Here is a 25,512-nt window from a genome sequence, read left to right as displayed (position 1 = left end):
CCTTACTTTATGTTGTTACTATGTTGGTTTCAGTTTAATAAACATAATTTGTTACTCATTCAACCTGGCATTTGTCTCCCCTCTTTGTCGTGCCTCTGAGCCAAGCATGACAATATGGATTCCTTGTATGTGTTTCATTTCTGTTCTCTGACTGTAAGATCATGGTTAAGGTGTTTTAAGATTAGCATTTTCCTGCGCAGACAGTAGTGGACACATGGGAATCATTTCTGAAAGTTTTACTTGTAGTAATAATACATTGTGGTTGAGGTACATATGGGTGGATTTGGTTTGGATTCTAACTTTACCTGACTGAACATGAAAAGTGACTGTCCCATTTTACAAACTCAAACTTATTGTAGGCTTTGTATGTATGTGTCCAGGTTCTACATCCTTGCTCAACTGACAACATTGTTATGAAAATGTTATTTTTGTAAAAGCAGCAGTTAATTCAGATTACAGATAATATATACAGTGCATTCATAACTAATTCAATGTAAGCAATGGCAATAATGTCATCGTCGCTGCTGCAGCTACTCTCGTCCATCTTCACACTGCATGGATTTTATGTTTCTGCGGGAAATGCGAACATAACGCGAAAATCCGCACCGCGTCCGCACCGCGTCTGTGTGTATGGTTTAGACGCGGAAAAGCGTTGCGCGAATATTCCGCAAATCCGTCCCGCATTTCCGCACCGCGGCAGTGAGAATGGACCTTTAATATGTTGTGATCAAAGGGCTACCAAAGGAGACAGTCAAAACAAAGCAAGTCACGTGTCAATGTTTTCACTCAGTGGCGCCAGACTGACACGCATCCATCCCGTGGTCCAGACAGGTTCATACAATGTTTCAATTCAGGAGTCAGTCCCAGACGACTATAAATACTCTGGGGCTCAAACCCCCCATACTGACAACCACGAAAAAGCACAATGCCGAGACTTAGCCTTGCAGGAGTCACCAGCCTCGTCCCAAGCAATGACTTCGATATGTGGCGCGACTATATGAATCTAGGGAAGCTGCTGGAGCAGCTGAGTGGGGTGGAGATGGAGAGGGGACACCTGAGTGGGGTGGAGATGGAGAGGGGACACCTGAGTGGGGTGGAGATGGAGAGGGGACACCTGAGTGGGGTGGAGATGGAGAGGGGACCCTCGAGGCCCAACCAGCTCGGACCGGAGGACCAGGGACCCCAGGGAGACTCTGTGAGCACGAGACCCGGCAGCAGCCCCTCGGACCCGACGCACGACAGCCTGGCCTCGTCTGAGTGGTGCGGCTTCTGCAGGCAGAACAGGGAAGTGGCGGGGATCTACCTGTCCCACCGGCTGAGGGCGAGGGACGGGAGGCTGACCTGTCCCATCCTGAGGAGCTACACCTGTCCCATATGTGACGGGACTGGGGACAAAGCCCACACGCGCCGCTACTGTCCCCTGCGCGCAGCGTTATGGACGCCTGCTGGAGGACTGTAAGAGACATTAATAACAATGACTTGTAAATATTTATGAAAGGATACAGCAAAAATGTTGTAGTTCTGCGCTGTTGAAAAGCTTGGCATAAGGTTTGACGCCAATTTGTTCGGTTTAAAAAAAAATAAACATATATTTTTTACATGGCCTATTTAAATGTTGTTTTCGTCTATTTTATATTTGTGGTCTGATTTCAAGAGTTGCTCATGACTGGTCTCACCTTCTCGTCATATTACGGCATAATCATACCTGTAGTAGGGGTTTTACATCCGTAGCCTTATAATTATTTTGGTTTCATTATTTTTAAGTATGGGTTATTAACCCCATGGGTTTGTATAATGTGATTTGATTAAAAATATGTAGGCTATGGTTATAATTTACATCGATTTCTGTTGCTCTAAATCATATGATTGCCCAGTTAAAAGCAGTATGACATTAATTACCCATTTCGGTGCAGTGTTCTTTGAATTGAGATTTCCAACATGAATATGGAAAGAGTTGTAGGTGCAGGAATGTGTATACATAATATATTATCATTCTTAAGTTAATACTTTTGGATTCATCACAAACAAGAATCACAGGCAGTAATGTAGGATCGATACGATCCTACTAACAAATACTGGGTTGGGTTTATATTTGATCGCAGATGCGATCGCATATGACCACAAAATGAAATGATTTCAAGTTGAACAAATGTTTTGAGGGTAACACAGAGAGTTCTGATAATGTAAAGGGGATTTGACTCAGCCAAAATTAATTTACACGAAGGCCTACAAGAAAAACATGTACAATTTACAAATTGATTTAAAAAAAGCCCCACGCCCACAATAGTAAGAAATATGTTTTCACGTCAACGTAATGTGATGTCACAAGTGCTGTCCCATTCCTTGTTATACCAATTTGAGCCCTTGCAGCCTCTCACACTCGATCACTTCACCAGGTGACGTCAATAAGTCTGTGAGGGCTCAGGGCTTGAGGGTTTAGGGGGGACATTGGGATTGGGCCAGTCTTCCAGTCATTCAGCCAGCCTGTCAGTAGATGTGCTCTACTTGTATTGATTTGTTCATACACTAGTATTCCAGCACAGGTTATGTTCTTGAATGCTTCTGGTGACTAGCAGTTCTCTTAGCAACCTAATTTAATCCCTATCACCATTTTCAGATCCACATAGGGGAAACATATGGCTGAGAGAGGAGTGTGGAGGAAAATCAACAGTAGGCTACCACACACACACACACACACTTGCATAACCAACCAAGCAAGTTCTACCTTTCTATACCACAAATATAAGTTTGAGAACCTAGGATACATACAGCCCGCCTAAGGGGGTTCTAATGTACTGACCTCCCGGCACAGGCCTGACCCTGCTGGCAAGCTGCCTTGGTCCTAGCCAAGGAACAAGCGTTTCAGCTTCCGCTCACCTGTATGCAGCTTATACCATGCTGACTGGCCTGGACTAGTCACCACATCCACAGTCTAGCCAAGTTAGAGATACCCTTGTGCATTTTACAAAACAAGTGTCATACAATATTTTCCTTTTAAACCTTCCTTAATATGTTGTGATCAAAGGGCTACCAAAGGAGACAGTCAAAACAAAGCAAGTCACGTGTCAATGTTTTCACTCATTGGCGCCAGACTGACACGCGTCCATCCCGTGGTCCAGACAGGTTCATACAATGTTTCAATTCAGGAGTCAGTCCCAGACGACTATAAATACTCTGGGGCTCAAACCCCCCATACTGACAACCACGAAAAAGCACAATGCCGAGACTTAGCCTTGCAGGAGTCACCAGCCTCGTCCCAAGCAATGACTTCGATATGTGGCGCGACTATATGAATCTAGGGAAGCTGCTGGAGCAGCTGAGTGGGGTGGAGATGGAGAGGGGACACCTGAGTGGGGTGGAGATGGAGAGGGGACCCTCGAGGCCCAACCAGCTCGGACCGGAGGACCAGGGACCCCAGGGAGACTCTGTGAGCACGAGACCCGGCAGCAGCCCCTCGGACCCGACGCACGACAGCCTGGCCTCGTCTGAGTGGTGCGGCTTCTGCAGGCGGAACGGGGAAGCGGCGGTGATCTACCTGTCCCACCGGCTGAGGGCGAGGGACGGGAGGCTGGTCTGTCCCATCCTGAGGAGCTACACCTGTCCCATATGTGACGAGACTGGGGACAAAGCCCACACGCGCCGCTACTGTCCCCTGCGCGCAGCGTTATGGACGCCTGCTGGAGGACTGTAAGAGACATTAATAACAATGACTTGTACATATTTATGAAAGGATACAGCAAAAATGTTGTAGTTCTGCGCTGTTGAAAAGCTTGGCATAAGGTTTGACGCCAATTTGTTCGGTTTAAAAAAAAATAAACATATTTTTTACATGGCCTATTTAAATGTTGTTTTCGTCTATTTTATATTTGTGGTCTGATTTCAAGAGTTGCTCATGACTGGTCTCACCTTCTCGTCATATTACGGCATAATCATACCTGTAGTAGGGGTTTTACATCCTTATGACTCTGCTTACACACTCACCCGTGTGTGTTTTTATATATCCATGTCTCTGCTTACACACTCACCCGTGTGTGTGTTTATATATCCATGTCTCTGTTTACACACTCACCCGTGTGTGTTTTTATATATCCATGTCTCTGCTTACACACTCACCCGTGTGTGTGTTTATATATCCATGTCTCTGTTTACACACTCACCCGTGTGTGTTTTTATATATCCATGTCTCTGCTTACACACTCACCCGTGTGTGTGTTTATATATCCATGTCTCTGTTTACACACTCACCCGTGTGTGTTTTTATATATCCATGTCTCTGCTTACACACTCACCCGTGTGTGTGTTTATATATCCATGTCTCTGTTTACACACTCACCCGTGTGTGTTTTTATATATCCATGTCTCTGTTTACACACTCACCCGTGTGTGTTTTTATATATCCATGTCTCTGTTTACACACTCACCCGTGTGTGTTTATATATATCCATGTCTCTGCTTACACACTCACCCGTGTGTGTTTATATATATCCATGTCTCTGTTTATTAAATCACCCGGCGGACTGCCGGTCAAAGAGCGCGCTCCCGGTAATCTCTTGCACCTGGTGGTCAAGTTCTCACTTACCAATAATGGACCCATCGTCAGTTATAGAAAGAATTTGACCACATACCGTAATTCGCATGGTTTTGAAGAGGGGTGATTCATGTCTTCTTGAAAGAAGTCAAGTCTATTTGCTCTATCGGTGGAACCAGAATGTATCTGGGCCTGCAGTTCCAATCCAGAAGCAAGTTCCTCGACCTCCATCTCTCAACCGGTCTCAGTGACTGGGACATGAACGAGGAGATCAAGCTCACTACAACAACCGATCAGTTTTATCAAGGTAAGAAGCAGACGAGGGGAATTTCAGAATTTATCTGCATCTTCTGGATGCAGATTACAAGAGCTGGTCCAACTGCCATGCGCTCTAGCCACATAATAGCCTACATTTGTTTCCATTATTGACAGACAATAAACTGAATCGTCAGTATCTTGTTCAGTGGCAAAATGCAAGGATATCAAGGAGAAAGGAAGACCTCATATGTCAGAACAGTCATCCATCAGGTGAGAGAGATATAGTTCTTTTCATCTGCACAGTAGGATACTCACTTTCTCAATAACTTTGTGTTGTCAACATGATCAACATTCTTTCATAATGTTCTTCCACCTCAGAAGCCTCAGTGCAGCCGAATCTATGGCTGATGGTCAACCCCACCCTTGCATGCCCTATTAAGTACCCTAAAAGAGCCTCAAAGCCACCTAAGATGCCTGAGCAGTACCCCAGACCTGTGTCCCAGTCCTCGGTGGGCCCTGTCCAGCCCAGACACATCCAAGATGTCGTCTCAGCCATTGACGACACATGTCTGGATGAATCTCATCATGAGGCCTCTTCGTCCAGCGAGTACCTGGTAGGCCCGACTCTAATCGGCAGGATGACAGTTTTGGCCTACTAAATAAACTGAAGCACGTTATGTAGAGCTTAGTCAGAACGAGTTGTTCTGTGTTGTGTTCTGATTGGATGGCTCCGGGGTGTTGTGTGTTAAGATGGAGATAAGGTCATCTGAGTGTCTGTGGCCTACAAAATGAATCTCTTTTAAATAACCAAGTCATCTCATATCAGCTGACAGATGAGGATGACGCCTCTTTTAACTAACCATGTCATCTCATATCAGCTGACGGATGAGGATGACGCCTCTTTTAAATAACCATGTCATCTCATATCAGCTGACGGATGAGGATGACGCCTCTTTTAAATAACCATGTCATCTCATATCAGCTGACGGATGAGGATGACGCCTCTTTTAAATAACCATGTCATCTCATATCAGCTGACGGATGAGGATGACGCCTCTTTTAAATAACCATGTCATCTCACATCAGCTGACGGATGAGGATGACGCCTCTTTTAAATAACCATGTCATCTCATATCAGCTGACGGATGAGGATGACGCCTCTTTTAAATAACCATGTCATCTCATATCAGCTGACGGATGAGGATGACGCCTCTTCCGCGGATGTCCCCGTTTACCGGAAAGCCAGAACCTCCGGCAGGGGGCGAGGGGGGCGGGCGACCAAGGCGGGGCTGAGGAGGCGGATTCTGGCCCAGAACAGGCGTCTCCAGAGGATCCTGCAGGACAGCAACCGCCTGCCGTCCGGCGCCGGAGCCTGGGCACGCCCACCCGTCAACTATTGCATCATCATCGCCATGGCGCTCAGCAGCAGTCGCGCAGGCAGCCTCAATGTCCAGCAGATCTACAACTTCACCAGGTGAGGTTCAAGGTTCAAGGTTCAAGGTTCAGGTGAGCAGTATAGTGTTTTTAATCTGAATATGGCATATTACAGCTGGGTCGCCAGGTGAGCTCTGCTGTTGAACATGTTTAAACATGTTGAGTAGGGAACCGTTGAGCGCTGTGTTCAGATCCTTCCATGTCTGGGATAGTGCGGACCCTTCTTTATTGTGGCTCATGACATCACTATCTTTCTTCCAGAGAGCACTTCCCCTTCTTCCAGACGGCCCCAGACGGCTGGAAAAACACAATTCGTCACAACCTGTGTTTCAGCAAAAGCTTCAAGAAGACCCCCCAGCAGGTGTGTGGCGAGGGGAAGAGGAAGTCCTGCCTGTGGCACCTGACCATGGACGGACGCCGCAGGCTCCGAGACGAGATCCACAACCTGACGGGGGATTCCTTCAGAGCGCTGGCCAGGAGCATGAGCAGCCCTGGTGAGGAGAGGGATAATACCGTTAGGAGGACGACTAATCCTATTGTAGTCTACTGTCTCATGAAATCAAATGAAAAAGTCATAATACGCACTGAATGATGAATTTGTTGCCTTTCACAGACATGATTCGAACGTTTTTTTGAGCCGTGATCCTCATGATGACCTGCAAACAAACTGCCTCAATACCTCAGTGTTTCTTTTCTTTTCCTTGGTTACCATGGCTGTAGCTACTGTGTGTTACTTTTCTGTGAAATCTTGTTTGTACTTATTGAATTCATTTTGAATGGATTTATTCCACTAATTGGATATTTTGGTTTGTTTGTTTAATTTAGAAAATAAAATGCAATCATTGGCAAATAACCCCTACTCAATAATTCAGAAATTCATGTTAATTCAGAAATTCATCCACAAGAGGGCAGCAACCCTGAGCTCAACCCACAACATGTTGTTAGATGCAGTTAAGCTGTGTAGGTTGAGGCACTGTGGGTTGAGGCTGGGACACTGTGGGTTGAGGCTGGGACACTGTGGGTGGAGGCTGGGACACTGTGGGTTGAGGCTGGGACACTGTGGGTTGAGGCTGGGACACTGTGGGTTGAGGCTGGGACACTGTGGGTGGAGGCTGGGACACTGTGGGTGGAGGCTGGGACACTGTGGGTGGAGGCTGGGACACTGTGGGTTGAGGCTGGGACACTGTGGGTGGAGGCTGGGACACTGTGGGTGGAGGCTGGGACACTGTGGGTGGAGGCTGGGACACTGTGGGTTGAGGCTGGGACACTGTGGGTGGAGGCTGGGACACTGTGGGTGGAGGCTGGGACTCTGTGGGTGGAGGCTGGGACACTGTGGGTGGAGGCTGGGACACTGTGGGTTGAGGCTGGGACACTGTGGGTTGAGGCTGGGACACTGTGGGTGGAGGCTGGGACACTGTGGGTGGAGGCTGGGACACTGTGGGTGGAGGCTGGGACACTGTGGGTGGAGGCTGGGACACTGTGGGTTGAGGCTGGGACACTGTGGGTTGAGGCTGGGACACTGTGGGTGGAGGCTGGGACACTGTGGGTGGAGGCTGGGACACTGTGGGTTGAGGCTGGGACACTGTGGGTTAAACAAGAACGTGTTTTTAATAGGAAAGCATGACAGGGCTATGCCAATGTGGGCAGCCAGAAACTATAAAACATGTGTTTCTAGAGTGCAGCAAATATAGTACAGAAAGACACAGGTTATATATAAGGATGTCAGAGTTGGGAGTGGAGGCTTTTTTCTGTGTTTTCTTTGTTTGGGCACAATGAGAACCACCAGATGATAACAAAGGCAGTACTGCAGTTCCAGCACCATACTGGACTATATGAAGATCTAGGTGCTTAAAGCACCAAACCAGTGGAGGGCAGTAACACGCTTGCGGCGTCCACACTGCCGGAAATTCAAAAGAAGATGAAGAAGAACATTTTGTTAGCAGACTTTTATTGTGAAAAGTAGAGATACAGTCGATAGCTCGGGGAGCTAGTTTTTATGAGCTCCTCTAAATGCACCTCTTTATTTACATTAGTGTCTAGTTCATCCTCCATATGCATCGATGATCTTTGATAGTATGCTTATGGATTCATGCACGGTTGTTAGCTTGCTTTATAGATAGTGCGAGCTAATCAATGGCATTAGCATCATTTGGAAACTAAGTTAGCAGTTAGCTAGCTATATGCTCGCAAGCGAGGGCTAGCAAACGTTATATTCTTCTAGGAAAGATTATAAAGTGTAGAATTGGGAACGTCTAGATTTTCTTGATGGGTGCATTTTACTGTGCAATATGTAGGCAAACATTTTTTTCTGGAAAAGGACATATCTTCGGGAAAAGCCACCAGAGCAAACTAAAAGTGGTCGTCAAATTCCTTGAAAAGGCAGGTAATCTGTACACTTGAGCCCTGATGCTCTTCTGATTGATGTGATTGATGTGATTGATGTGATGTGATTGATGTATTTTGATGTGATTGTTTGATGTGATTGATGTGATTGATGTATTCTGCACGTTGCTACAATGTTGCTCTAACAATGCACCACGTGACGCAGGTGAAGGATGCGCGTCGGTCAGTCAGGAAGCCGCTCGTGCAGAAGTTTGACGTCACTCAGCACGAGCGCAGGTTCTGGTGCTACTGCTGCGCGCTCGAGGTCGATAGACACGTGACCGATAGCAACATGACTGTGCTGTTTGGAGGACTCATAGAGCACATGGCCAGGTAAGGGTTATTTGATTATTTTTATGTTATTATTTTCATGACTGTTATTAATACTTTATTGTTCTGGTCATTGTAGTTCTTTCCCCTGAATATTTACGTGTGGTCTTCGGATGTGGAGAGTGGCCTTGTTGCCATCCATACCTTGCTGGCTCACTTCTGTGCTCCGTGGGCCGGGTGTGTGTTGTGGTGGTTAGGATGTAACTAGGCTGTGTGGGTGAGTTGGAGTTGTTGAGCTAAGTGTGCGTGTGTATTTGTGTTGTTTTATGTATTCTGTAATTCATTGTTTAATGTTTGTATTTGTGTTATAGGACCCCCTCGAAAATGAGATGATACATCTCAAGGGGCTATCCTCAATAAATAAATTCAAATAAATTAAAATGTTTATTTCTGCTTAACCACGACTTCAGTGTGACTGAATCATTCCTTTTCACTTACATGCTTTCATGGACTGTCACCTGTAATTTCAGCCCAGAACACAGAAAGAAAACCCACACGTTCTTCTGGGAGAACAAAGCTGACCCCAAGTTGAAGGACAAGTTCATCGTGACCGAAGAAGAGACAGAAAGGTTTGCTCAGAGAAAGATACATGCCAAACCTTGCCTTTACGAACAATGATGACAAACCTTTGAGCATTTCGTTGTACATCTTGTATAACAAATAAACAACCTTTAATCCTTAAACAACTTCAATTTCAGGTTCAAAACGGAAGTGGCAAAAGCATTGGACTCATTTGAGGAGAAGGAAGATGAGCACATCAAGCAAGTAAGTGTTTTTTATTTATTAACATGATTACTTAAAGTCAAGTTGTTCAAGTAATCAATTCTTTGTTGATACATGCATTTCCGTCTGTTTCCAGCAAGCTGCTCATATCCGTGCCCAGGAGCATCAGCGACAGGAAATCCTCCAATCTCTCCTTGAGGTTTGTTTTCCCAGGATGCAACGGCAGTATCCACATAACTGTTACTTAACCTTCTTTGTGTGAAGTCTGTCATTACCTACACCCCAGCAACAGCGCAGGGAGAGGTCATGTTTTTGGTGGCGCGTGTTCATTTGTTTGTCTGTTAGCAGGATTTCGCAAAAAATACTAGACCAATTTCCAGGAAAGTCGGTGGTAGGTCTTTGGTAGTAGGTCTTAGGTGGTAGGTCTTTGGTAGTAGGTCTTTGGTAGTAGGTCTTTGGTAGTAGGTCTTAGGTGGTAGGTCTTAGGTGGTAGGTCTTTGGTAGTAGGTCTTAGGTGGTAGGTCTTTGGTAGTAGGTCTTTGGTAGTAGGTCTTTGGTAGTAGGTCTTTGGTAGAAGGTCTTAGGTGGTAGGTCTTAGGTGGTAGGTCTTAGGTGGTAGGTCTTAGGTGGTAGGTCTTAGGTGGTAGGTCTTTGGTAGTAGGTCTTTGGTAGTAGGTCTTTGGTAGTAGGTCTTTGGTAGTAGGTCTTAGGTGGTAGGTCTTAGGTGGTAGGTCTTAGGTGGTAGGTCTTAGGTGGTAGGTCTTTGGTAGTAGGTCTTTGGTAGTAGGTCTTTGGTAGTAGGTCTTAGGTGGTAGGTCTTTGGTAGTAGGTCTTAGGTGGTAGGTCTTTGGTAGTAGGTCTTTGGTAGTAGGTCTTTGGTAGTAGGTCTTAGGTGGTAGGTCTTAGGTGGTAGGTCTTTGGTAGTAGGTCTTAGGTGGTAGGTCTTAGGTGGTAGGTCTTTGGTAGTAGGTCTTTGGTAGTAGGTCTTAGGTGGTAGGTCTTAGGTGGTAGGTCTTTGGTGGTAGGTCTTTGGTGGTAGGTCTTTGGTAGTAGGTCTTTGGTAGTAGGTCTTTGGTGGTAGGTCTTTGGTAGTAGGTCTTAGGTGGTAGGTCTTTGGTAGTAGGTCTTTGGTAGTAGGTCTTTGGTAGTAGGTCTTAGGTGGTAGGTCTTAGGTGGTAGGTCTTTGGTGGTAGGTCTTTGGTAGTAGGTCTTTGGTAGTAGGTCTTAGGTGGTAGGTCTTAGGTGGTAGGTCTTAGGTGGTAGGTCTTTGGTAGTAGGTCTTTGGTAGTAGGTCTTAGGTGGTAGGTCTTAGGTGGTAGATCTTTGGTAGTAGGTCTTAGGTAGTAGGTCTTAGGTGGTAGGTCTTTGGTGGTAGGTCTTTGGTAGTAGGTCTTAGGTGGTAGGTCTTTGGTAGTAGGTCTTTGGTAGTAGGTCTTAGGTGGTAGGTCTTTGGTAGTAGGTCTTGGGTGGTAGGTCTTTGGTAGTAGGTCTTAGGTGGTAGGTCTTAGGTGGTAGGTCTTAGGTGGTAGGTCTTAGGTGGTAGGTCTTAGGTGGTAGGTCTTAGGTGGTAGGTCTTAGGTGGTAGGTCTTTGGTGGTAGGTCTTTGGTAGTAGGTCTTTGGTAGTAGGTCTTTGGTAGTAGGTCTTTGGTAGTAGGTCTTTGGTAGTAGGTCTTAGGTGGTAGGTCTTAGGTGGTAGGTCTTAGGTGGTAGGTCTTAGGTGGTAGGTCTTAGGTGGTAGGTCTTAGGTGGTAGGTCTTAGGTGGTAGGTCTTAGGTGGTAGGTCTTTGGTAGTAGGTCTTTGGTAGTAGGTCTTAGGTGGTAGGTCTTAGGTGGTAGGTCTTAGGTGGTAGGTCTTAGGTGGTAGGTCTTTGGTAGTAGGTCTTTGGTAGTAGGTCTTAGGTGGTAGGTCTTAGGTGGTAGATCTTTGGTAGTAGGTCTTAGGTAGTAGGTCTTAGGTGGTAGGTCTTAGGTGGTAGGTCTTTGGTGGTAGGTCTTAGGTGGTAGGTCTTAGGTGGTAGGTCTTTGGTAGTAGGTCTTTGGTAGTAGGTCTTTGGTAGTAGGTCTTTGGTGGTAGGTCTTTGGTAGTAGGTCTTAGGTGGTAGGTCTTTGGTAGTAGGTCTTTGGTAGTAGGTCTTAGGTGGTAGGTCTTTGGTAGTAGGTCTTTGGTAGTAGGTCTTTGGTAGTAGGTCTTTGGTAGTAGGTCTTTGGTAGTAGGTCTTAGGTAGTAGGTCTTAGGTGGTAGGTCTTTGGTAGTAGGTCTTTGGTAGTAGGTCTTAGGTGGTAGGTCTTAGGTGGTAGGTCTTAGGTGGTAGGTCTTAGGTGGTAGGTCTTAGGTGGTAGGTCTTAGGTGGTAGGTCTTAGGTGGTAGGTCTTAGGTGGTAGGTCTTAGGTGGTAGGTCTTTGGTAGTAGGTCTTTGGTAGTAGGTCTTTGGTAGTAGGTCTTTGGTAGTAGGTCTTAGGTGGTAGGTCTTTGGTAGTAGGTCTTTGGTAGTAGGTCTTAGGTGGTAGGTCTTTGGTAGTAGGTCTTAGGTGGTAGGTCTTAGGTGGTAGGTCTTAGGTGGTAGGTCTTAGGTGGTAGGTCTTAGGTGGTAGGTCTTTGGTAGTAGGTCTTTGGTAGTAGGTCTTTGGTAGTAGGTCTTAGGTGGTAGGTCTTTGGTAGTAGGTCTTAGGTGGTAGGTCTTTGGTAGTAGGTCTTTGGTAGTAGGTCTTTGGTAGTAGGTCTTTGGTAGTAGGTCTTTGGTAGTAGGTCTTTGGTAGTAGGTCTTTGGTAGTAGGTCTTTGGTAGTAGGTCTTTGGTAGTAGGTCTTAGGTGGTAGGTCTTAGGTGGTAGGTCTTAGGTGGTAGGTCTTAGGTGGTAGGTCTTAGGTGGTAGGTCTTTGGTAGTAGGTCTTTGGTGGTAGGTCTTTGGTGGTAGGTCTTAGGTCTTAGGTGGTAGGTCTTTGGTAGTAGGTCTTTGGTAGTAGGTCTTTGGTAGTAGGTCTTTGGTAGTAGGTCTTAGGTGGTAGGTCTTTGGTAGTAGATCTTAGGTGGTAGGTCTTTGGTAGTAGGTCTTAGGTGGTAGGTCTTTGGTAGTAGGTCTTTGGTAGTAGGTCTTTGGTAGTAGGTCTTTGGTAGTAGGTCTTTGGTAGTAGATCTTAGGTGGTAGGTCTTTGGTGGTAGGTCTTTGGTGGTAGGTCTTAGGTCTTAGGTGGTAGGTCTTTGGTAGTAGGTCTTTGGTAGTAGGTCTTTGGTAGTAGGTCTTTGGTAGTAGGTCTTAGGTGGTAGGTCTTTGGTAGTAGATCTTAGGTGGTAGGTCTTTGGTAGTAGGTCTTAGGTGGTAGGTCTTTGGTAGTAGGTCTTTGGTAGTAGGTCTTTGGTAGTAGGTCTTTGGTAGTAGGTCTTTGGTAGTAGATCTTAGGTGGTAGGTCTTTGGTAGTAGGTCTTAGGTGGTAGGTCTTTGGTAGTAGGTCTTTGGTAGTAGGTCTTTGGTAGTAGGTCTTTGGTAGTAGGTCTTAGGTAGTAGGTCTTAGGTGGTAGGTCTTTGGTAGTAGGTCTTTGGTAATAGGTCTTAGGTGGTAGGTCTTTGGTAGTAGGTCTTAGGTGGTAGGTCTTTGGTAGTAGGTCTTAGGTGGAATGTCTTTGGTAGTAGGTCTTTGGTAGTAGGTCTTTGGTAGTAGGTCTTTGGTAGTAGGTCTTTGGTAGTAGGTCTTTGGTAGTAGGTCTTAGGTGGAAGGTCTTTGGTAGTAGGTCTTTGGTAGTAGGTCTTTGGTAGTAGGTCTTAGGTGGTAGGTGGTAGGTCTTTGGTAGTAGGTCTTTGGTAGTAGGTCTTTGGTAGTAGGTCTTTGGTAGTAGGTCTTTGGTAGTAGGTCTTTGGTAGTAGGTCTTTGGTAGTAGGTCTTAGGTGGTAGGTCTTAGGTGGTAGGTCTTTGGTAGTAGGTCTTAGGTGGTAGGTCTTTGGTAGTAGGTCTTAGGTGGTAGGTCTTGTGTGAATACTGTGAAACACTGTTGGCTCTTCCTGAATCGACCTCAGCCTGAGGCAGAGCTGGAGCAGTCCAACGGCGCGCCAGGCCTGTTCCACTCTACACCGCTGGCTTCCAGGTAAGATGGTGGAAGGTTGTCTCCACGGTAACACACAGTTTTACATAGTAATGAATTACACAGGTATAAAACGGCAATTACACTGGTATACAATAAGAGTAATGGAAGTTGTATTCTTTGTATGTTGTATCGGTGCACCTGACTGTTCTTGTGATGTTAATGTGGGTCTTCATTTTGGGAGTAGCTCTCACTTCAGGCCCCCAGGGACAGATGAGCAGGCGGGGCCAAGCTGGGTCGACCCAATGGTGGATGGGCAGTGGACAGGAACTGGACAAGGCCTGACTTTCATTGGTTACCATGTAGGACATGTCCTGTCAGTCATAATACAGCAGGAAACCAGAAGTCATTAACACATCGTCCCTTCCTCTCTGCCCCCAGGATTCCTCCAACAGTGGGAATGTTCACACCGGTAACGACATCGCACAAACCACCACAACGAACAACACCTTGTTTTTTACATGTGTACTCACCTGTGTACTTGTCTGAACCGTGCGTGTGTGTGTACTCACGTGTGTACTTGTCTGAACCGTGCGTGTTGTGTACTCACGTGTGTACTTGTCTGAACCGTGCGTGTGTGTGTACTCACGTGTGTACTTGTCTGAACCATGCGTGTGTTGTGTACTCAAGTGTGTGCTTGTCTGAACCGTACGTGTGTGTACTCACGTGTGTACTTGTCTGACCCGTGTGTGTGTGTACTCACGTGTGTACTTGTCTGACCCGTGTGTGTGTACTCACGTGTGTACTTGTCTGACCCGTGTGTGTGTGTGTACTCACGTGTGTACTTGTCTGACCTGTGTGTGTGTGTGTGTGTACTCACGTGTGTACTTGTCTGACCCGTGTGTGTGTGTGTACTCACGTGTGTACTTGTCTGACCCGTGTGTGTGTACTCACGTGTGTACTTGTCTGACCCGTGTGTATGTGTACTCGTCTGACCCGTGTGTGTGTGTACTCACGTGTGTACTTGTCTGACCCGTGTGTGTGTGTGTGTGTACTCACGTGTGTACTTGTCTGACCCGTGTGTGTGTGTGTGTGTGTGTGTGTGTACTCACGTGTGTGCTTGTCTGAACCGTACGTGTGTGTGTACTCACGTGTGTACTTGTCTGACCCGTGTGTGTGTGTACTCACTTGTGTACTTGTCTGACCCGTGTGTGTGTACTCACGTGTGTACTTGTCTGACCCGTGTGTGTGTGTGTGTGTGTGTGTACTTGTGTAGGAGCCGTTCCTCCGTGGCTGCAGGGTGAACCTCCGGATGGCGGATCTGGACCAGCTGCTCCGATCGGACCGTCGCTGCTCGACTTCCTGAAACAGAGTAGGTCCTCCCGGGTTTGGGACTAAAAACGTTTCATTTATCACCAGGGAGGTAGAACTGATAACCAGTACATCAGATTTATCACCAGGGAGGTAGAACTGGTCACCAGTACATCAGCACTCGGCACCTGTGAGGATTTAAAACTTCACTAGTCTCTGTTAAGGATGGGAGCAGTGAAACTGCTGTGTGAATTCAAGCCATCAGTACAGTCATGATCTGTAGTCCACTTCCTCTAAATGTGAGCGTGTTGTTGCCCCCTCTCTAAACGTGAGCGTGTTGTTGCCCCCTCTCTAAACGTGAGCGTGTTGTTGCCCCTCTCTAAACGTGGGCGTGTTGTTGCCCCCTCTCTAAACGTGGGCGTGTTGTTGCCCCCTCTCTAAACGTGGGCGTGTTGTTGCCCCCTCTCTAAACGTGGGCGTGTTGTTGCCCCCTCTCTAAATGTGGGCGTGTTGTTGCCCCCTCTCTAAATGTGAGCGTGTTGTTGCCCCCTCTCTAAACGTGGGCGTGTTGTTGCCCCCTCTCTAAATGTGGGCGTGTTGTTGCCCCCTCTCTAAACGTGGGCGTGTTGTTGCCCCCTCTCTAAACGTGGGCGTGTTGTTGCCCCCTCTCTAAATGTTGGCGTGTTGTTGCCCCCTCTCTAAACGTGGGCGTGTTGTTGCCCCCTCTCTAAACGTGGGCGTGTTGTTGCCCCCTCTCTAAATGTGGGCGTGTTGTTGCCCCCTCTCTAAACGTGGACGTGTTGTTGCCCCCTCTCTAAACGTGAGCGTGTTGTTGCCCCCTCTCTAAACGTGGGCATGTTGTTGCCCCCTCTCTAAACGTGGGCGTGTTGTTGCCCCCTCTCTAAATGTGGGCGTGTTGTTGCCCCCTCTCTAAGTGTGAGCGTGTTGTTGCCCCCTCTCTAAATGTGAGCGTGTTGTTGCCCCCTCTCTAAACGTGGGCGTGTTGTTGCCCCCTCTCTAAATGTGAGCGTGTTGTTGCCCCCTCTCTAAACGTGAGCGTGTTGTTGCCCCCTCTCTAAATGTGGGCATGTTGTTGCCCCCTCTCTGAATGTGAGCGTGTTGTTGCCCCCTCTCTAAATGTGAGCGTGTTGTTGCCCCCTCTCTGAATGTGAGCGTGTTGTTGCCCCCTCTCAATGTGAGCGTGTTGTTGCCCCCTCTCTAAATGTGAGCGTGTTGTTGCCCCCTCTCTAAACGTGAGCATGTTGTTGCCCCCTCTCTAAATGTGAGCGTGTTGTTGCCCCCTCTCTGAATGTGAGCGTGTTGTTGCCCCCTCTCTAAACGTGGGCGTGTTGTTGCCCCCTCTCTAAATGTGAGCGTGTTGTTGCCCCCTCTCTAAACGTGGACGTGTTGTTGCCCCCTCTCTAAACGTGGACGTGTTGTTGCCCCCTCTCTAAACGTGGGCGTGTTGTTGCCCCCTCTCTAAATGTGAGCGTGTTGTTGCCCCCTCTCTAAACGTGAGCGTGTTGTTGCCCCCTCTCTAAATGTGGGCGTGTTGTTGCCCCCTCTCTAAACGTGAGCGTGTTGTTGCCCCCTCTCTAAATGTGGGCATGTTGTTGCCCCCTCTCTAAGTGTGAGCGTGTTGTTGCCCCCTCTCTAAACGTGAGCATGTTGTTGCCCCCTCTCTAAATGTGAGCGTGTTGTTGCCCCCTCTCTGAATGTGAGCGTGTTGTTGCCCCCTCTCTAAACGTGGGCGTGTTGTTGCCCCCTCTCTAAACGTGGGCGTGTTGTTGCCCCCTCTCTAAACGTGAGCGTGTTGTTGCCCCCTCTCTAAATGTGGGCATGTTGTTGCCCCCTCTCTAAGTGTGAGCGTGTTGTTGCCCCCTCTCTAAACGTGGGCGTGTTGTTGCCCCCTCTCTAAACGTGAGCGTGTTGTTGCCCCCTCTCTAAACGTGGGCGTGTTGTTGCCCCCTCTCTAAATGTGGGCGTGTTGTTGCCCCCTCTCTAAACGTGGGCGTGTTGTTGCCCCCTCTCTAAATGTGAGCGTGTTGTTGCCCCCTCTCTAAGTGTGAGCGTGTTGTTGCCCCCTCTCTAAACGTGGGCGTGTTGTTGCCCCCTCTCTAAACGTGAGCGTGTTGTTGCCCCCTCTCTAAACGTGAGCGTGTTGTTGCCCCCTCTCTAAACGTGAGCGTGTTGTTGCCCCCTCTCTAAACGTGGGCGTGTTGTTGCCCCCTCTCTAAATGTGGGCGTGTTGTTGCCCCCTCTCTAAACGTGGGCGTGTTGTTGCCCCCTCTCTAAACGTGGGCGTGTTGTTGCCCCCTCTCTAAATGTGGGCGTGTTGTTGCCCCCTCTCTAAACGTGGACGTGTTGTTGCCCCCTCTCTAAATGTGAGCGTGTTGTTGCCCCCTCTCTAAACGTGAGCGTGTTGTTGCCCCCTCTCTAAATGTGGGCGTGTTGTTGCCCCCTCTCTAAACGTGGGCGTGTTGTTGCCCCCTCTCTAAACGTGGGCGTGTTGTTGCCCCCTCTCTAAACGTGGGCGTGTTGTTGCCCCCTCTCTAAACGTGAGCGTGTTGTTGCCCCCTCTCTAAACGTGAGCGTGTTGTTGCCCTCTCTCCCAGGGGAGCAGGAGAAGCTGAGGAAGCTGCCTCCCAACCGCGTCGGGGCAAACTTCGACCACAGCTCCCAGACCGACGCCATCTGGCTGCCCTCTTTTGGCCGAGTGTGGAACAGCGGCCGGCGCTGGCAGTCCAGGTGAGTCTGACCTTTGAACCAGCAAGGCTGCTGAATGGACTATAAACCTCTCAGAATGGGCTGGAAATGAGGGTCTAATTTGAGTTTGATTTGATGACATTGAAATGTTTACTGGCTCAGGGTTTGTGCCCAGACTAGATGGTGTTTTTGTTTTCCCGCCTCAGACACCAGTTCAGAGCGGAGGAGGGACAGGGCAACCGGAGAAAGAGGAAGAGGGACCAGGGGACAGAGGGACGGAGGGACGGAGGGACCAGGGGGACCAGCCTGAATAACTGAAGGACTTGGGGTTCCTTTTCTGAGATGCTCTGTGTTCATGTATATAGCTCCTATAATTCATAGATTGTGAAAAATCTTTCTTTCACTTTGTGTTTGATTTTGGTTTTAATGTAAGAATCAGTCACTTGTTCAGAAAAAACACCTTTATTGTTAAGAAAAGAAGACATTTCTGTCCCACGATTTCTCACTGGCCTGTGTGATGATGGCGTTTCCAATGAGTCGATTGTTTTGGCACTTGAATGTATCATTCCAGTCAGAATCCTTGAAGTTTAGCGCAGGTAACAGAGGGCCAACGTTGTTGTTGTCATATTGTAGGCACACCGGATGTTTATGGGTTCATTGCAGAATATCCCGTTCACATCAGCCATTTAAAAACCGTTAAACGCAGGTTTAGGACTGCAGTCTCTGTCAAGGTTATCATTCCGTTCTTTGTATAGTTAGCTACTGGTTAGCTTGTATAGTTAGCTACTGGTTCTGAGGAAATGAGTTTCAACTGACTGGCCCTCCGAACTGAAAGAGATGAACTCCAAACAGAAATACCGATGGATTAGGGTGAATGGAACTTTCTGTAAAGAAGCTCAAGTTTCCTCCGACCACGTTCAAAACGACAACATTACACCAGATTTCATCTCTGTATGGGGCGTCTGCAAAGGGCCTCGTCTGTCTGGACTGGCCACCACCTTTCAGGTTGCAAGAACAACACTTTAGTTGATGACAGTTAATGCTACTTATGACAGCACTATCAAACACTATCAAAGTCCCTTGTGAGCGATCCAGCATTTCCGCCATCGCCCTGCCCACTGCGGTGAGGTAGTAGTTTTCACCGTCCGTTAAACCCCCTCCTCTCGGCTCTCAGACGAGTGTTCTCGGGGGGGTAGGGGTCGTTCTCTGGGGGGAAGGGGTCGCACATGCAGTCCTTTGAACCCCCGACACTCGGGGCAGATCCGCACGTGAGCGCAGCCCGGTGGAGACAAGATGGCGTCCTGCACCAGTGTGTTAGACAGAGGATCAACTGAGCCGCTGCAGCTGTCCACCCCACACACCAGGCCGTTGAAGTTGAGGCCGTTGAAGTTGAGGCCGCTGCTTCCTGCGCCCTCGCGCGCCTCCGGCAGGGGAGCCAGCGTCTCGGCGCTCCTCAGACGATGCGCCTCCAGGCTCGTCTCACAGAGAAGGATGCCGTGCAGCGCCCTGAGCATCTCCACACACATACACCTGGGAGACAGGGAGGAGACCATCAGAGCCCTGAGCATCTCCCCACACACACACACACACACACACACACGGATTGAAAAGGACATGACTGTGGAAGCTTCCTCTAGCACGCTTCGACAGCCAATCAAATGCAATTTTTAAAATGTGTGAGTGGGTGACACTGGTGGGCACTTCAGGGAGAAGGATCAGGAGCTCAATCATTCCCATAACAGCGGTCAACATGGTCAGTCTCACCTCTGCCCCTCCAGCATGCTGCTGCACCCAGGCGAACTCCAGCACGGCCATGAAGACCCCCAACAGCAGGCCGCACAGAAGAACCACAAACACCCCTCCAACGCTCTCCATCCCCAGCCCTAACACACAGAGAGAGAGAGACATGCCCAGCCCAGCTCCATCCCTAACACACACACCAGAGAGAGAGAGACATGCCCAGCCCTAACACACACACCAGAGAGAGAGAGACATGCCCAGCCCTAACACACACACCAGAGAGAGAGAGACATGCCCAGCCCTAACACACACACCAGAGAGAGAGAGAGAGACATGCCCAGCCCTAACACACACACCAGAGAGAGAGAGAGAGACATGCCCAGCCCTAACACACACACCAGAGAGAGAGAGAGAGAGACATGCCCAGCCCTAACACACACACCAGAGAGAGAGAGAGAGAGAGAGAGACATGCCCAGCCCTAACACACACACCAGAGAGAGAGAGAGAGAGAGACATGCCCAGCCCTAACACACACACCAGAGAGAGAGAGAGAGAGAGAGACATGCCCAGCCCAGATCCAGCCCTAACACACACACCAGAGAGAGAGAGACATGCCCAGCCCAGATCCAGCCCTAACACACACACCAGAGAGAGAGAGAGAGACATGCCCAGCCCTAACACACACACCAGAGAGAGAGAGAGAGAGAGACATGCCCAGCCCTAACACACACACCAGAGAGAGAGAGAGAGAGAGAGACATGCCCAGCCCTAACACACACACCAGAGAGAGAGAGAGACATGCCCAGCCCAGATCCAGCCCTAACACACACCAGAGAGAGAGAGACATGCCCAGCCCTAACACACACACCAGAGAGAGAGAGAGAGACATGCCCAGCCCTAACACACACACCAGAGAGAGAGAGAGAGACATGCCCAGCCCTAACACACACACCAGAGAGAGAGAGAGACATGCCCAGCCCAGATCCAGCCCTAACACACACACCAGAGAGAGAGAGAGACATGCCCAGCCCTAACACACACACCAGAGAGAGAGAGACATTCCCAGCCCAGATCCATCCCCAGCCCTCACACACACACCAGAGAGAGACGCGTGCACTTACTGCAAAAGATGTTAGCTTCTAGGTCTGTAGTTTGAGGGATTCATGTGTTGAATGTAAATGAATTAGACTGGTGAGGTAGGGTTCTATTTCCTGTTGTGGAGGTTAGACTGGTGAGGTAGGGTTCTATTTCCTGTTGTGGAGGTTAGACTGGTGAGGTAGGGTTCTATTTCCTGTTGTGGAGGTTAGACTGGTGAGGTAGGGTTCTATTTCCTGTTGTGGAGGTTAGACTGGTGAGGTAGGGTTCTATTTCCTGTTGTGGAGGTTAGACTGGTGAGGTAGGGTTCTATTTCCTGTTGTGGAGGTTAGACTGGTGAGGTAGGGTTCTATTTCCTGTTGTGGAGGTTAGACTGGTGAGGTAGGGTTCTATTTCCTGTTGTGGAGGTTAGACTGGTGAGGTAGGGTTCTATTTCCTGTTGTGGAGGTTAGACTGGTGAGGTAGGGTTCTATTTCCTGTTGTGGAGGTTAGACTGGTGAGGTAGGGTTCTATTTCCTGTTGTGGAGGTTAGACTGGTGAGGTAGGGTTCTATTTCCTGTTGTGGAGGTTAGACTGGTGAGGTAGGGTTCTATTTCCTGTTGTGGAGGTTAGACTGGTGAGGTAGGGTTCTATTTCCTGTTGTGGAGGTTAGACTGGTGAGGTAGGGTTCTATTTCCTGTTGTGGAGGTTAGACTGGTGAGGTAGGGATCTATTTCCTGTTGTGGAGGTGAGCGAGTGCTGCGGTACTCTGTGCCTGATGGTCTTCTGTTTTGGAACATCTGTCTCCCTGCCACCACTTCCTCTTGAGGATGTCCAGCCTGTTGTCCTCCTGCAGTTTGAGGATGGCCAGGTCGATCTCATCCCGGTAAACAGAGCCTGGCAACATAGACATACCAACGTGTCAGAGATGGTGAGCTTTGAAGTCATTGGAAGAGCTACTTCAAGGTTGCATCACCTTCAAGCTCATCCAATGAGCTACCTGCAGCAGTAGAGCTTCTAATGAACTCTGCTATAGACCATTAACGTTCAGAGGACTTGAGGGTAATTATGTTGGACATAATCCTAAAACCAAAAGGTTTGTACCTGTAAAGCTATTACCCTTGCAATTCATGTGCAACTCAAGGACGTTTATTTTATTTGTCATATGCCTGAGCAGGGGTGTAGTGGCAATAAAAAAGGTGGATAAACGATGAATTCCGTGATCGAGGTGTTTGGCGCGCGGGAGGGGGAGGGGTGTGGGGGAGAGGGGTGGGGGAGGGGGGTGGGGGAGAGGCGTGGGGGAGAGGGGTGGGGGAGGGGGGTGGGGGAGAGGCGTGGGGGAGGGGGGTGGGGGAGGGGGGTGGGGGAGAGGCGTGGGGGAGGGGGGTGGGGGAGAGGGGTGGGGGTGCACAGTGTGCCATAAAAGCTGTCATCATTAAAATATAAAGTATATGGGTGATGGGTTTGTCCTCTGTTCTTCCTCTCTCTCCTCTCTTCCTCCTTTCCCTCCTTGTCCTCTCTGTCTCTTCTCTGTCATTTCCTCTTCTCCTTCCTTGTCCTCGGTCTCTCCTCTCTGTCTCTCCTCTGTCTGTTCCTCCTCTTTCTCTCTCCTCTGTTCCTCCTCTCTCTTCCCTTGTCCTCCGTCTCCTCTCTCTATTTCTCCTTTCTCTGCCTCTCCTCTTTTCCACTGTCCCTGTCCTCTCTGTTCCTCCTCTCTCTTCCTGCATCCCTGTCTGCCTCACCACTGTCTGCAAAACAAAGTTTAAAATATAGAAAACAGGGCGAGCCCCAAACAGCTCTGCTGCAGCCCACCTGCCACACAGATGATAACAACAAACAAAATAACAACTTTGCGCTAGAAAAACAATAGGCAACTCTTAACTAGCCAATTTTATTGCATAAACTGTATTTATGTATTTAGAGGTGGGTAAACGCTATTTAGATGTGGGTAAACTCTATTTAAATGTGGGTAAACTCTATTTAGATGTGGGTAAACTCTATTTAGAGGTGGGTAAACTAGATGTGGATAAACTCTATTTAGATGTGGGTAAACTCTATTTAAAGGTGGGTGAACTCTATTTAAATGTGGGTAAACTTTATTTAGATGTGGGTAAACTCTATTTAGAGGTGGGTAAACTCTATTTAAATGTTGGTAAACTATTTAAATGTGGGTAAACTAGATGTGGATAAACTCTATTTAAATGTGGGTAAACTCTATTTAGATGTGGGTAAACTCTATTTAGATGTGGGTAAACTCTATTTAGATGTGGGTAAACTCTATTTAGAGGTGGGTAAACTCTATTTAGAGGTGGGTAAACTCTAGATGTGGGTAAACTCTATTTAGAGGTGGGTAAACTCTATTTAGATGTGGGTAAACTCTATTTAGATGTGGGTAAACTCTATTTAGAGGTGGGTAAACTCAAGATGTGGGTAAACTCTATTTAGAGGTGGGTAAACTCTATTTAGAGGTGGGTAAACTCTATTTAGAGGTGGGTAAACTCTATTTAGATGTGGGTAAACTCTATTTAGAGGTGGGTAAACTCTAGATGTGGGTAAACTCTATTTAGAGGTGGGTAAACTCTATTTAGAGGTGGGTAAACTCTATTTAGAGGTGGGTAAACTCTATTTAAATGTGGGTAAACTATATTTAGATGTGGGTAAACTCTATTTAGAGGTGGGTAAACTCTATTTAGAGGTGGGTAAACTCTATTTAGAGGTGGGTAAACTCTATTTAAATGTGGGTAAACTTTATTTAGATGTGGGTAAACTCTATTTAGAGGTGGGTAAACTCTATTTAAATGTTGGTAAACTATTTAAATGTGGGTAAACTAGATGTGGATAAACTCTATTTAAATGTGGGTAAACTCTATTTAGATGTGGGTAAACTCTATTTAGATGTGGGTAAACTCTATTTAGATGTGGGTAAACTCTATTTAGAGGTGGGTAAACTCTATTTAGAGGTGGGTAAACTCTATTTAGATGTGGGTAAACTCTATTTAGAGGTGGGTAAACTCTAGATGTGGGTAAACTCTATTTAGAGGTGGGTAAACTCTATTTAGAGGTGGGTAAACTCTATTTAGAGGTGGGTAAACTCTATTTAAATGTGGGTAAACTATATTTAGATGTGGGTAAACTCTATTTAGAGGTGGGTAAACTCTATTTAGAGGTGGGTAAACTCTATTTAGAGGTGGGTAAACTCTATTTAAATGTGGGTAAACTTTATTTAGATGTGGGTAAACTCTATTTAGAGGTGGGTAAACTCTATTTAAATGTTGGTAAACTATTTAAATGTGGGTAAACTAGATGTGGATAAACTCTATTTAAATGTGGGTAAACTCTATTTAGATGTGGGTAAACTCTATTTAGATGTGGGTAAACTCTATTTAGATGTGGGTAAACTCTAGATGTGGGTAAACTCTATTTAGAGGTGGGTAAACTCTATTTAGATGTGGGTAAACTCTATTTAGAGGTGGGTAAACTCTATTTAGAGGTGGGTAAACTCTATTTAGATGTGGGTAAACTCTATTTAGATGTGGGTAAACTCTAGATGTGGGTAAACTCTATTTAGATGTGGATACACTCTATTTAGATGTGGATACACTCTATTTAAATGTGGGTAAACTAGATGTGGGTAAACTCTATTTAGAGGTGGGTAAACTCTATTTAGATGTGGGTAAACTCTATTTAGAGGTGGGTAAACTCTATTTAGAGGTGGGTAAACTCTATTTAGATGTGGGTAAACTCTATTTAGATGTGGGTAAACTCTAGATGTGGGTAAACTCTATTTAGATGTGGATACACTCTATTTAGATGTGGATACACTCTATTTAAATGTGGGTAAACTAGATGTGGGTAAACTCTATTTAGATGTGGGTAAACTCTATTTAGAGGTGGGTAAACTCTATTTAGAGGTGGGTAAACTCTATTTAGATGTGGGTAAACTCTATTTAGATGTGGGTAAACTCTATTTAGATGTGGGTAAACTCTAGATGTGGGTAAACTCTATTTAGAGGTGGGTAAACTCTATTTAGAGGTGGGTAAACTCTATTTAGATGTGGGTAAACTCTATTTAGAGGTGGGTAAACTCTATTTAGAGGTGGGTAAACTCTATTTAGATGTGGGTAAACTCTATTTAGATGTGGGTAAACTCTAGATGTGGGTAAACTCTATTTAGATGTGGATACACTCTATTTAAATGTGGGTAAACTAGATGTGGGTAAACTCTATTTAGATGTGGGTAAACTCTATTTAGAGGTGGGTAAACTCTATTTAGAGGTGGGTAAACTCTATTTAGATGTGGGTAAACTCTATTTAGATGTGGGTAAACTCTAGATGTGGGTAAACTCTATTTAGATGTGGATACACTCTATTTAGATGTGGATACACTCTATTTAAATGTGGGTAAACTAGATGTGTGTAAACTCTATTTAGATGTGGGTAAACTCTATTTAGAGGTGGGTAAACTCTATTTAGATGTGGGTAAACTCTATTTAGAGGTGGGTAAACTCTATTTAGATGTGGGTAAACTCTATTTAGAGGTGGGTAAACTCTATTTAGATGTGGGTAAACTATTTAGAGGTGGGTAAACTAGATGTGGATAAACTCTATTTAGAGGTGGGTAAACTAGATGTGGATAAACTCTATTTAGATGTGGGTAAACTAGATGTGGATAAACTCTATTTAGATGTGGGTAAACTATTTAGAGGTGGGTAAACTAGATGTGGGTAAACTCTATTTAGATGTGGGTAAACTAGATGTGGATAAACTCTATTTAAATGTGGGTAAACTCAATTTAAATGTGGGTAAACTCTATTTAGAGGTGGGTAAACTCTATTTAGATGTGGGTAAACTCTATTTAGATGTGGGTAAACTCTAGATGTGGGTAAACTCTATTTAGATGTGGATACACTCTATTTAGATGTGGATACACTCTATTTAAATGTGGGTAAACTAGATGTGGGTAAACTCTATTTAGAGGTGGGTAAACTCTATTTAGATGTGGGTAAACTC

The 25,512-nt window shown here is 46.8% G+C and overlaps 2 protein-coding genes across 2 annotated transcripts; both read left to right on the top strand.

The window, feature by feature from the left end:
* Positions 1 to 4,708: 4,708 nt before the first annotated feature.
* On the top strand, positions 4,709 to 6,856 carry LOC311328354 (forkhead box protein N5-like; the record flags this gene model as incomplete). The annotated part of the gene is made up of 6 exons (XM_084462336.1): positions 4,709 to 4,835; positions 4,961 to 5,056; positions 5,165 to 5,400; positions 5,977 to 6,260; positions 6,482 to 6,714; positions 6,834 to 6,856. The coding sequence occupies 6 exons, from the start codon at positions 4,709 to 4,711 to the stop codon at positions 6,854 to 6,856; spliced, it is 999 nt and encodes a 332-aa protein (XP_084318462.1).
* Positions 6,857 to 8,304: 1,448 nt separating this feature from the next.
* LOC311328353 (centrosomal AT-AC splicing factor-like) lies at positions 8,305 to 18,005 on the top strand (the record flags this gene model as incomplete). Its single annotated transcript, XM_084462335.1, has 10 exons — positions 8,305 to 8,599; positions 8,769 to 8,935; positions 9,403 to 9,501; positions 9,631 to 9,697; positions 9,792 to 9,880; positions 13,666 to 14,032; positions 14,112 to 14,142; positions 14,947 to 15,042; positions 17,597 to 17,729; positions 17,894 to 18,005. Exons 1-10 carry the CDS (start codon positions 8,486 to 8,488, stop codon positions 18,003 to 18,005), a joined length of 1,275 nt encoding a protein of 424 aa, XP_084318461.1. The 5' UTR covers positions 8,305 to 8,485.
* Between the last annotated feature and the right edge of the window lie 7,507 nt (positions 18,006 to 25,512).

This window comes from Borostomias antarcticus, assembly GCF_949987555.1.
Source record: "Borostomias antarcticus genome assembly, contig: scaffold_76, whole genome shotgun sequence".
Classification (NCBI taxonomy): Eukaryota; Metazoa; Chordata; class Actinopteri; order Stomiiformes; family Stomiidae; genus Borostomias; species Borostomias antarcticus.
This window is presented reverse-complemented; position numbering and strand designations above follow the sequence as displayed.